The sequence below is a fragment of the Carlito syrichta genome, unplaced genomic scaffold, assembly GCF_000164805.1.
Source record: "Carlito syrichta isolate Samal-C Ts95f unplaced genomic scaffold, Tarsius_syrichta-2.0.1 Scaffold313642, whole genome shotgun sequence".
Lineage (NCBI taxonomy): Eukaryota > Metazoa > Chordata > Mammalia > Primates > Tarsiidae > Carlito > Carlito syrichta.
Genome location: NW_007257738.1, coordinates 119,101 through 132,475, shown reverse-complemented (window position 1 = coordinate 132,475; position 13,375 = coordinate 119,101). Strand labels below are relative to the sequence as shown.

At 42.2% G+C, this 13,375-nt stretch overlaps 1 protein-coding gene across 2 annotated transcripts in view; it reads right to left on the bottom strand.

Moving 5' to 3' along the window:
- The window catches only part of DOCK9 (dedicator of cytokinesis 9), a 239,202-nt gene extending 235,596 nt beyond the window's left edge, over nt 1-3,606 (bottom strand). For both annotated transcript variants that reach the window (XM_008070565.2, XM_008070568.2), the window contains exon 1: nt 3,445-3,606. In XM_008070565.2, the coding sequence (XP_008068756.1) occupies nt 3,445-3,606 (162 nt within the window). The remainder of the gene's footprint in view (nt 1-3,444) is intronic.
- Nucleotides 3,607-13,375: the final 9,769 nt, after the last annotated feature.

Sequence of the window (13,375 nt, the reverse complement as noted above, 5' to 3'; positions counted from 1 at the left end):
GCTACTTGGAAGACTGAGGCGGAAGGATCGCCGGAGCCCAGCAGGTTGAGGCTGCGGTGGCCGGGAGCATCCACTGCACTCCAGTCTGGGTGACGGAGTGAGATTCCGACTCAAAAAAAAAAGAAAATGGATCACAAGTAAACATCCTAACATCACACCTGTAGAAAAATCCAGATCACTAAGATAAAGTCACAATTGCAGGACACAGAGTCTCCAGAAAGACAGGTGGCCTCAAACCTTTCATGAATATTATATTCCCTCCACAAAGGTTCAGAACACACTGAGTGGCTGAGGTGGGGGTTACGCTCTCTGGGGATAGCTCTTACCTGCTGACAGTTAAGGGAGAACCACAGGCTGGAGCCAGGACAGACATGGTCCCAACCAAGGTTGAGGACCCTGACACGAATCCATACCTGGCTGAAGGTCAGCCTACCTCTGTTGAATGTTCTATGGATGTGTATTAAATCCATTTGTTCAAGCATCGATTTAAGGTTCCAGATCTCCTTGTTGTCTTTTGCCTCCATGACCCATCTACAGCTGTTAGCAGAGTATTGAGGTTTTCAACTATGGCTGTGTGGGTGTCAGTGCCAATAGGCAGGACTCTCTTAACGAAGGGCTTGAGTGGCTCAAACTAAAGGACAATAAGGTCCCCAAGTGTCTATGCCATAGACTAGTTCTCAATAGAGCTAGTCTGGATAATATCCAAAGGTAACATAATCAGTTGTCAATCATGACCATATCAAACTCACGGAACATTCAGAAATAAACCACATAACTGCTTGGTGTAGCGCCATGAAAAACGGGTTGGAAAGTACAATTCTAGGAAGCTGAATGGTCAGCAGGCTAGGAGAGATTATTAAAGATGAGCCGTTATTGTTTGGGGGAACGACTCCCAAAAAATCACATTTTGGCTTTAAAATAGGCAATTATAACCTGTCTTCTCAGCAGCTTCTCTGAGTTCAAGTTCAATACCGTAAAACCATTTCATCAGTATTTGCTCATTCATTGAGCACTTACTAGTACTATAGAGCCAGGCACTGTCCTAGGTGTTAGGAGCAGAGCAGTGAATCTAATTCTTGTAATACTTACTAGTAATTACTATTATTATACTCATGTTATTATTCTGGACTAAGAGTACGTTAGGTAGAAACGCAACTGCACAGGAACTGGGGAAAGGGCTGCTGGGGACATTACAGGGGATCTGAATGAAGAACTGGAGGAGGTCAGGCAATGAACCATGCAATGCCTGGTGGAGACATCCCCGAAAGTGGAACAGCAAGGCAGCTTGGGAGGCCAGAACAAGGTGAGAAATGAAGAGAAGGAGAGAGAAAGGGGCAAAGAGGAGGAGGCAGGGAGTGGTTGGCACTGCGGGAGAGTGAAGCCACTGGAAGGATTCTGCATTTGACTCAGCCACAGTTGGGTCTGAGCAGAAGAGTGACATGACTTGACTTTCCCCTTCAAAAGGCCACTCTGGCCGAGTGTGGTGGCTCACACTTGTAATCCCAACACTTTGGGAGGCTGAAGCAGGAGGACTGCTTGAGTCCAGGAGTTTGAGACCAGCCTAGGCAATACAGCAAGAACTCATCTCTACAAAAAAAAAAAAAAGTCAGCCAAGCGTGGTGGCACATACCTGTAGTCCCTGCTACTGGGGAGGTTGAAGTGAAACAAGCCCAGCAAGTAGAGGCTGCAGTAAACTGTGAGTGTGTCACTGCACCCTAGCCTGGGTAACAGAGTGAGATTCTGACCAAAAAAAAAAAATGGGGGGCACTCCATCAGCTGTGTGGAGAGGAAGCCATAGGAGGCAAGAACATAGCAGGATTAGGGCAAGGGTTAGGGTCAGGGTCAGGGTCAGGGTAAGAGGGCACATCCTTCCATCCGGACTGAGAGGGTACATCCTTGTGTCCAGCAGCACCTTTGCCACATGCGTGTCCGGCATGTTGGTGCAGGTGAGGGTGTTGGACAGGGAACAGCCAAAGCCATGCATGGAAGCAGTGTTCCAGAGACGCAGGCCTAGAACTCTGGCAAAGCCCCCGGAAGGTTACTATTCCCCCATAAAAGAAAAGAAAAACAAGCAGTTTCCTCAAGTCAGGTTAACCCAAGACAAGTCAGTCTGGCCTGAGGGAGTAGCGGCTCACAGCATGGGAGGGGCATTGCCATTACCAGCCCAAGCCGGCCCTGGGCTGGTAGGCTACGGATACATGAACACAGAGCGCCATAATGAGCTAGTCCTTCTAGTCTCTGACACCAGTATCCACAAGAACGTATTTCAAAATGCATCAGAGCTCAACACATTTAACAGTTATATGGCATCACTTAAACTCCACACCACATGTCACACTGACTTCCCAAATGCACCTGATGCCTGGAGTGATGCCTTTCTTCCTCCCAAGTAATGTGGGTGCTACCGTCACATAACCTCTCCAAAACATGCATCCTCTCTTGGGGCTCCTGCAAGGCTTGGGGCCACCCAATCTGATCACGAGGTGCATATGGCACGCCCACACCCTCTCCTCAGTCTCAGATGGCAGCCTCGCCAACCAGGAAAGGTCTCGGCGTTTCTGCACGCCTCGCTGTACCAAGCAGCTGCTGGCAAGACTCACACACAGAAACTCTCAGATATATTTGTCCCCACTCGTTTTGACAAAAACTGTGATGAGAACAGAAGGAAAAACGGCAAGGCATCCTGAGGGAGGAAGAGACCCATATGTAGCATCCTCATAAGCCTGGTGCTGGGGAGAAGGCCATCAAGAGGCACACCCATCTGTGACTTGACACCTCTCCGTGTCTGGTAAAGGGACAGAACACAGAAGTGTCATGTCAAACTAAGCTTCCTCCTACTCTCAAGACCCTTCACCCAAGGGTCTGACAAAAAAATCCAGGCTCCGAGTGTAAAACAGGAGGGGTGGTGCAAACACAATAGGCAGTTGGATTTTTTTAAAAAAATAAAGCTATAACTATTTATCTCATCCTCATTACAGTTTTCTTCCATACTCCCATTAAATTTCTCCCCTGAATCAAGGACTGACCACAAGCCATTAGTAAGAAAAACCTAGCCAAGTAGAATACTAAGATGTAAAGGGACTGAATCATTCACTGTCACTGGGAGACAGTTCACATATACAATACCCTAAATATACACCTGACCAAGCATTATTTCTGGGACTAGACCAAGAACATGTCAGCTTACAAAACTACCTTAGAAAAGTATTCTTTAATAAAATAGCTTACCCAACTCCTACATATTTAGCTTTGATGAATACATGGCATTCTCACACACACAAACAGGCACATCATAATTTAAATGTAAGGCTATGATACCCATTTAAACATACACACTACATATATATACAAGCATACAGAAATGAATATATTTGTTTTACAAGTAAAGACTAGTTTATTCTAACATGATTAAACTACTTGTTAATGAAGCGAGAAAGCAATTACCAGAAAGGAGGAGATCAATAGTTCTGAATCTTCTTTTGTCCAATTGTATGCTGTATATTCAAGGGCATTATTCTCTCCTTGCTGTTTGCACATATAAGCACAGTTTCTTTCAAACACGGTGCGGATGCCTTTAAACAGAATCACACTAGTAGTGCAACCCATCCCCAAGGTGTGGATGTTCAGATTTTTAGCAATCTCTACTCCATTTCCACATCCTCTTCCTTGGCTCTTCAAAAGCAGGCTCCCACTGTACCATCTTCATGACAAGCAGTCACTGGTACCGGAACAGAAGGGAAGCTCTGAGCTGTCGTACTAGAATCCGCTCCTGCTCAGCAGCCTGACAAAAAAATCCAGGCTCCAAGTGTAAAACAGGAGGGGTGGTGCAAACACAAGATGACACACCTCGGATGCACCAAAACCTTCAAAGTATCGTCTTCCTAGTGGATTGCTTCACTGTTAATACCAAAGGACAAATAAGCAGAAGACTTCCAGGTGCTTACTAGAAAACTGCCGGCTCCTGTGATTTGCTTGGGATTGTTCTGAATCTCAGGACTGCCCAAAATGAAAAAGACAGTGCCAGACAGCCACACTGCTGCAGATGCTGCTGGGAGGCACAAAGAATGCTCATCTGCTGTAAGAAATCACTCTCCCAGAATGCTTAGCCTAGCATCTATATTAGCAAACATCTCTATCCTTGACCTAAATATGCTGTTTGTTTAATCCCGTATCAGCAAGGAACAGAGAAGCAAAAGAAAAAAAAAGTCCAAAAATCCCTAAGATGACTGCTGCTATGGAAACATGTGAAAGCCCACTTCAAAGAACCTTTTACATGTATGGGTAACAGCTTGCTAACAGCAAACCACGAGGGAACACAAAATGTTGTGCTCGATCTTGACTTCAGCCCACCTCCACTCTTAGCTACAGAGGGTTAGCAAGTTGGCATTGCTTAAAAGAATTCTCTCATCTCTGGTACCCAAATATGCAAATGAGAATATGAATAAAGGGTTACCCAGCCTGGCCGGATGTATGCTTTCTGAAGCAGCACTCCCAGTATGCAATGGTAAATACACTTGTAAGTATTACAGTCAATGCAGTTATTATTTTTGGTGCATAAGTAATCCACGTCCCTCCACTGCAGACTGAACTCAGTGACACTGTACTATCTCATGTGGATCTGGAAAACGGCTAATAGGGAAGCTTGTCACTGATATAATACCAAGTTGACGCCTGCTGTTTTCCACCCTAAGAAATGAAAGGCTAACTATATAAAAAGACCATGATGCACACACACAAAACCCCCTACTACCTACAAAGATCTACTTTGATATTATTCCTTATTTCACAAGACAACGAACAGTTGCCATTTTCTCTCTATAGATTTCAAAGTTAGAGTGAATTATAATGATTGAGTACTTGGGGGCTGGTAACAGAAACCTGTGTACTGTAGTAAAATCACACCTAGAGAGAACATCATCCAGCCACATGATCCCAAAATGTCTGTTTTCTATGGCTAGTTTAGACGTTGGGCCCCACAGAAAAGCAAAAATCTAAGCTTATTCTCTTTCCTGCATTTTGATGCAAGATCAGAGAGGTGTAGATACTGGTCACATGCACAAAACAGAGTGACCCCATGGGGTCTAGAGCATTCCACGTCCAAATGGTGATTCTGTTAAAACAGAGCTATACAATTCAAGATTACACCCAAGTTCTGATCTAAGTCTTCAATGCAATATTACAATGCTGGTAGATAAGCAACATGGAAACTCCTCTACCCAGAAACTGCATACTGGAGACTATAAAACACATGAGAATTCAGAAAAGTCTACCAATTAACCTAACTCCTATACTGCAAGGGAAACATCTTAGAAAGCAATCATTCATTCAATATAAATAAAGATTGAACCTAGAAATGTAAAATCAATTTATTATTGCTATTACATATTTTAGACATCCTGGGTGCAGAAGCCAGGGAATGTTACTTGAGACACAAAAGATTATGCCTGAACTTTACAAAGGATCATAAATGATAACCAAGTAAATCTGAAGCTGTGGCATATGCTATTTGATTTACTTAAAAAAAACTCTCAGTGTTTAAAATAAGGATCTAAAATGCTCTCACCACAAAAAATGGTAACTATGTGAGCTGCAGATGTGTTAACTAACTTGATTGTGCTAATCACTTAAAAATATCTAGCTATCAAATCATCATATTGTATATTTTAAATGTACAGAATTGTGTCAATCATACCCCAATGAAGCTAAAAATTAAAAAAAAAAAAAAAAGAGAGAGAGAATGGGAATGTTTCCTAACAATCACACAGAGGAAAAAAAGGAATGCTTCCTAGAGATACATTAATAAGATGTTATGATTTAAAAGTGTTCTGCAAAGTTCGTGTGTTGGAAACTTAATCCTTAATGAACAGCATTGAGTGATGGGATCTTTAAGAGCAGAGCACTCTAGAACAAATTAATGGTGTTATCTCAGGAGCAGGTTTCTGATAAAAGAATGAATTCAACCCCCTTTCTCTCTGATTTGTGTTCTTTTTTGCCCTTCCTTCCACCTTCCACCCGAGGTGACATGGCATGAAGACCCTCCCCAGATGCCAGTGCCATGCTCGTGGACTTCCCAGCCTCCAGAACCATGAGCCAAATAGACTTCTGTTCATTATAAATTACCTAGTCTGTGGTATTCTGTTATAAAAGCAGAAAATGGACTAAGACATAAAAGCATTTAAGCAACCCTATATCGCTTTAAAATATTAATCATTTTCCAACCAACAAAATGAATAGGCAAAAGCAACACCAACAAAAAATTTAGAGTGAAGAATTCAACAAGGACCAAAAAAATGAGTTTCATGCTCATAGAAGCATGACAAAATGAGTAATTCAAAATGTATATTTGGCTTCACTGATTTTTCTGCATCAGAATGATTCTGAGATTGGTCTAAAATGATAATTACCATGAATTTCATCAGAGGACACGAATAAATGGATGGTATCTACTGGCAACCAGAGCAGCCAGCTAAAGAGTATATATTTCAATTTAGAGAGCACATTTACTCTCTCATCTTCAAATGTTACCTCTAATTTACACAACTCCTGTGACTAGATGTCTGTCTTTGACTCCCTTTTGAGATCTGGGCCCAAGTCTTCCTCTCTTGCTATTAAATAATACTGACACTTGACTCTCCCATCACCACCTCACCCTCATATGTTCCACATTAACCATATTACAATATAACATACCTGTATGGCATATCCACACAATGTACTGTCATTCAATCACAAAAAGGAACAAAGTACTGATATATGCTACAACACAAATGGCTCTGAAAAACATTATGCTAAGTGAAAGAAGCCAGTTTCAAAAGACCCCATATTGTACTATTCCATTTCTAAAAAATATCCAGAATAGGCCAATCCACAGATATAAAAAGTAGATTTGTGGTTACCTAGGGCTGAAGGGAGAAGGGAATATATGGAGTGACTGCTAATGGACACGAGGGTTTCTTTTTGGGGTAATGAAAATGTTCAGAAATTAGACAGTGTTTCTAAAATATACAGTATCTCTGCACGAAATACTCACATAGTCTGTGACTACACAAACCATGGAATTAACCACATTTATGGTTTGTGAATGTAATAAAGAGCCTGTCTCCATTTTTTTATGCTTTTTACCCTCATTCCTCCTTCATTCCCTTCTATCCCACACCTGGGCAAGCTGATAGGAAATTCCAGGTAGCTTCCTCTCACAGAACCAGAAGGAAATCCAACCCACTCCTGGGAACTCTCACCCCATGCCAGCCTCCCCCAACCGCAAAAACCCCAAGCCAGTCTCCTTTCCCTGATCTCTCAAGCCATTTTAGAACTTCTTGAAAGCTGCCTTGCTCTCCCCAGAAGGCCTCAATATGTGAATACTAAACATTTTCACATCATCCTGTGTGTGGGTGTGATGTCACTGGTCTCACTATCTAAAGTAAATTTTAGCTATCTTGTTTTTGTAGAGTGGTCCCAATACTGAATTGCATCTCAAGAAAGCTGTTTTCAAGAATGGGGAAAGGGAGGAGAACGACACCTACTCTGCCCACCCACAGTTTCTCAAGTTCAAACAGGAAAGAACTCAACCAAGACATTGCTATAAAGATATAAGTACCTATTATGGTATAGTTCACAAAGGACTTACTGTGTATCTTAAAAGAGTCACCTTTGATGAAATTAACAATTTCTGCATGTTGCTTTGACCCCAGTTCTCAGGAATATACTAAAACCACACAACACGGGAGGTGGCTGGGGCTGCCCCAGGGTGACCGTCTGAGAACTGGGAAAGGGGTTCCACATGTGCAAACCAACAGAAAGCCTGTACAACTATCAGTTCGGTTTAAGACCTGCTGGTATGTTCAGTGGCCACAACAAACCTCAGTCACACAGCCAGAGACACCACCACAAACAGGTCTCAAGCCCAGAGCCCCCTCAAATCTTATCCACCTGGAGCTGCTGCTCCCTTCTGTAGCTCTCTCCTCGCCATCCTTCTGCTTTAAATTTATTCTGAAAGTCAAATTCATCTAATTGAAAGATTTACTTAGTACTTGCCCAGAAAAATGTGGATAAAGAGGAATCTAAAATAACACCTAAAAAAGCCTAAAACTGTGAACATATGGATATTGTATTACACTGACTACGAGTATTGTATTTCAAACAGATATAAATCTTCAACCTAGGTCAGACCTCAGATCTATCGTAGGAGGCCAGGAAGGAAGAGGAGTTGTCTCCATTCTGCTCACATCATACTAGTGACACAGGATACAGCCACCTCACCAAACCTAAACAAAAGGAGCATGGCTAGAATTCCATCGAATGCATCATTCATTCTACCTAAAGGCCATTATGACAGACAGTCCATTTGAAGAGCTTCTTTCCATCTCTGACACTCCATATTTCATAGAGCAATGCAGTGAATCCTGCTGAGCAAAGAAACCTTACATAAGCTGGCCTCTCAATGCCCTGTTCCTTTTATAACCAATCAATATAGAGTCAAACGTAATTAGAGTGTCTGGCACAGGGCCTAGTATATACCACATGCTCAATAAATACTGGTCTCTCCTCCTCTTTTGTCCCAAATTAATTTTTGTCTTCCCTGATATTAAGACTAAAAGTGGAGTAGTTCTTCTAAAATACAAGCATCTCATATAAAATTCAAGTATTAGAGAGTTTCAGATCTAGTAAACTCAGAGGACAAATTTGTTAACTAAAAAAAGGATTAAAAGAGGGAAATGGAGGTATTGGAACATGAAAAAAGAGTTAAGATAGGTAGTGAAAAAAGGAGTGGGGCTGGGCTCGGTGGCTCACCCTGTAACCCCAGGACTTTGAGAGGCCAAGGCGAGTGGATTGCCTGAGCCCACGGGTTCGAGACCACCCCAGGCAACTTGGCGAGACCTCGTCTCTACAATAAATTTAAAAAAATTAGCCGGGCATAGTAGTGTATGCCTGTAGTTCTGGCTACTTGGAAGGCTGAGGCAGAAGGATCACCTGAGCCCAGCAGGTCGATGCTGGGGTGGCCGTGAGTGTGCCACGGCGACAGAGTGAGACTCTGACTCAAAAAGAAAAAAGAAAGAAAAGAAAAAAGGAGTGGAGGTTTCACCAATGATCATTAGAAAAAGTATTTTTTAGCCAGGCTCGGTGGCTCAGCCTGTAATCCCGTGCTTTGGGAGGCTGAGGTGAGTGGATTGCCTGAGCCCAGGGGTTCGAGACCCGCCTGGGCAACTTGGTGAGACCTCATCTTTATAATAAATTAATAAATCAGCCAGGCATGGTAGTGCATGCCTGTAATTCAGGCTACTCGGAAGACTGAGGTGGAAAGATCGCCGTAGCCCAGCAGGCCGAGGCTGCAGTGGCCGGGAGCAGCCACTGCACTCCAGTCTAGGTGACAGAGTGAGACTCCAACCCAAAAAAAAAGAATTTTTTTTAGTAAGGGAAATTAAGGAAGTGTTATTAAGCAAGAACCTTAAAAAATAAGAGGGTGAACTCTCCATTGTATATTTCAGGAAAATAAACCTCAAGATTTAGACATACTACATGTCTAAATTTATCCATCATCTACTCTCCCCACCTCAAAACACAACCGAATGAGGACACTTTGGAAATGCCAGGAGTTCCAGTTACCTTGAAGTGAACAGAGTTCCAGTTACCTTGAGGTGAACAGGCAGGGCTAAGTGAGCATGGTACAGACAGGAGTTGTAGACCCCGAGAGACAGCTCAAGTCTGTACTCCTTCTGTCTGGACCATTATGAATCAAAGTACTTTTGCTAAAAATCTAGCCCTAAAGTCATGACAACATAAAATACTGGAGTAAGGCCCACTGCTGGCCGTGGTATTTAAAAGTTCTTAAAAGTAGAGAACACAAACTAACACAGGTTTCTCTGTGTTGGTGCTAGAATGCTAGCGAGGCAAACAGTCCCTGAGGGCTGCTCCCCAAGTGACCATGTGAAAGGAGGAATAAGCAACCAAGTCTGGCTCCAGAGAACAAGAAGCAGTGGTCTTCTAGACCAAAAAAAAAAAAATGAGAGAGAGAATCTTGACCTTTTTTTGGCAGGAGACCAAGTTAAATAGCTTTTAAAATAAAACAAGTCTCCAAAGGGAAGTAAAGTTTGGGCTAAGAAAACCAACGTATTGGCTAGTAGAAATGTAAAACGGTGCCTGTAAGGAAAACAGGAATGGCAATTCCTCAAAACACTAGACATTGCTACCGAATGATCCAGAAATTTTATTTCTGAAGACATAATACACAAAACAGATAAAAGCAAGGACTTGAAGAGACAGGTGCACACCCATGTTCATAGCAGCATTAACCACAATAGCCAAAAGGTGGACACAACCCAAGTGTCTGCAGACGGACAAATAGATAAACAAAACGTGGTGTACACATACATTTAAATACTACCCAGTCTTCAAACGGAAGAGATTCTGACGTATGCTACAAAATGGATGAAACTCGTGGATACTGTGCCAAGCAAAATGAACCAGACAAAAGAGACGAATATTGTGTGATTCCACTTATGTAAGGTACTTACAATAGTTAAATTCATAGAGACAGACAGTAGAATGGTGGTTGCCAGGGGCTGGGAGAAAGGGAGAAACGGGGAGTTATTGCTTCATTGGGAGAGTTTCCATTTGGGAAGATGAAAAAGCTCTGGAGATAAATGGCGGTGATGATTGCACAACAATGTGAATATACTTAATGCCACTGAAATGTACACTTAAAAACAGTCAAGATGATCAATTTTATTTTATATATTACATATATATCTTACCACAATTAAAAAAAATAAAAGGAAACCAACTTACTGGGCACTGCTTTCCTATCACTTCTGAAAACAGATGAGATGTAAGAACAAAAAACCAGGGAGGGTAACTAGTCTTTTCTCCCTCTCTCCCCCTGGGCCCCTCAGCCCCTCACAAAGGGCAGATAAGCTGGAGGAACAGGCTTCATGATGTTTATTTCTATTTCCTCATTCCACTTGCTATAGTCATGTGCCACATAATGATGTTTCAGTCAATGACAGATTGCATATACAACAGTGGTCCCATAAGATTACAGTACTGTATTTTCACCATACATTTTCTATTAGATGCACAATACTTACCACTGTGTTACAACTGCCTACAGTATTCAGCACAGTAACATGCTTGTAGTCTACAGGCAGCAGGCTATACCACACACCCTAGGTGTGTAATGGACTCTAACATCTAGTTTTGTGTAAATACACTTAGGTGATGTTCCCAAAATAACAACATCACCTAAGGACTTATCCCTGTTGTTAAGCAACACATGACTGCACTGAACTTCCTAGAAAAACCCTTCAAGTTATGTACTATCACTGAAAAAAGATAGCCAAGACTTTCTGATTCAGAGTCAACTTCTACTGCTTTCGCTGAGACTATAAAGCGAACGAAGATGAACCATCAGAGTGAGTACAGGGCCAAACGACCCCGCAGCTCAAGGAGAGTTGCTGGCAGTGGCAACCTCAATTAGTGTTCTAGAAAGTCATGGAGCAAAACCATGGTGTCTGAGGGAGCCCAGTTCTTTGAAGAGAAACCAATAAATCCATAAATGCGGATTCGATGTCAAAAATGAAAAACTGCCAAAAGAGCTCACCTACTGGCAACACTGAAGAGCTTCAGTGAGCACATTTGGAGGGGAGGCACTAGGAGAGGGCAACTGACAGCATGAAGGACCACACGAGTGCAGGAAGCACCAACGACTACTGCAAGTAAGACACCACAACCAAGGAAGAAGAGCACATTCACAAGGGCATGACACAATCAGAACTCACAGTGACCTTTTCCTGGCCTCTGCCAGCTGCTTCCAAGGAAATTCTATTTTAGAGAGACATCTGAAAAGATCACTTGACGACAAGGTATACTGACTTTAAACAATAGGAGATGCACGGTATAATCCATGTACAAATGCACCCTTGAAACAGTTCAAGGTCAAATACAGAGTTACAGCTGTTGAAAAGCTGCTCTGACATGCAAAGAGAGAGACTAAGACTCAAGTTCTACACACTTCAATTACTTGTTTCTGACATTTTAGCAGCTGATGTTTTAAAGTCTTCTACTCTTATTGTAGCAGTATAGGAGTGTTTTCTCAACATAAAAAAAATTCCTTGAGAGCAAAAAAGGAAAATATAAAATGTAAGATTTGAGTTTGACACTTTTAGAGCTACTGCAATTTAGTCAGATTTTCTATTAGATTAGTCAAAAGGTAAGTAATAAGAAATAATGATACTAAAGTGCATACCACTCTAAAATATAGAAGTGAAAATGCAATTTTTCAAAATAGTCCAATACTTTTGAAAAAGTAGAGTAAAAAAGACAGAAAATACGTGCTTCCTTGCCAGGCTTCTACTCAGGTCAAAAGGAACGAGATGTGCCAAATAGCCCTGTTTACAGAAGCTCAGAAAACTTCACATTCTTTATCTGACTCCTTTCAAGGTTTTAATATCTTTTTACAAAGACACAAAATTGTGAGCCTTCATAAGATTCTCTTTTATATACAGCCAGATGGGTTATAGCTTAACTGTAACTATGTATTAAAAGTGTTACTCCAATCAAACATTCCCTGATGCTTAAGTGGATTAAATTCAGTTGGAGAAGTGCGATAATTTTAGGAGAAACTTTCTCCACATAAGAATTGGACAGATAGCCGGGCTCGGTGGCTCAGCCTGCAATCCCACGCCTTTGGGAGGCTGAGGTGAGTGGACTGCCTGAGCCCGTGGGTTCGAGACCCGCCTGGGCAACTTGGCGAGACCTCATCTCTACAATAAATCAAAAATCAGCTGGGTGCGGTAGCGCGTGCCTGTAATTCCGGCTACTCGGAAGGCTGAGGCGGAAGGATCGCTGGAGCCCAGCAGGTCGAGGCTGCGGTGGCCGGGAGCGGCCACTGCACTCCAGTCTGGGCGACAGCGTGAGACTCCAACTCAAAAAAAAAAAAAAAAAGAATCGGACAGATTACAGTTACTGCTAACCCTCCTTGCCAATTAAAAACTGACAGGACCAAAAAAGATGGTCAAGAAGCTAATAAAAAGTTATTGGGGAAATGCAAATCAAAACTACAATGAGGTATCACTTCACACTCACTAGATGGCTAAAATCAAAAGGACAAGTATTGGTGTTACAATTTGATTGGGTATGCAAATCAAAATAACAAGTATTGGTGAGGATGTAGAGAAACCGGAACCCTCATGTGCATGTAAAATAGGACAGCTGGTGGGAATGCAAACTAGGACAGCTGCTTTGGACAACAGCCTGGCAGTTCTTTAAACAGTTAAACACGGAGTTACTATATGATTTTGTAATTCCACTCCTAACTAGATACCCAAGATGGTGGGAAACACATGTTCACACAAAAAGTTGTACGTGGATGTTCTTTGCA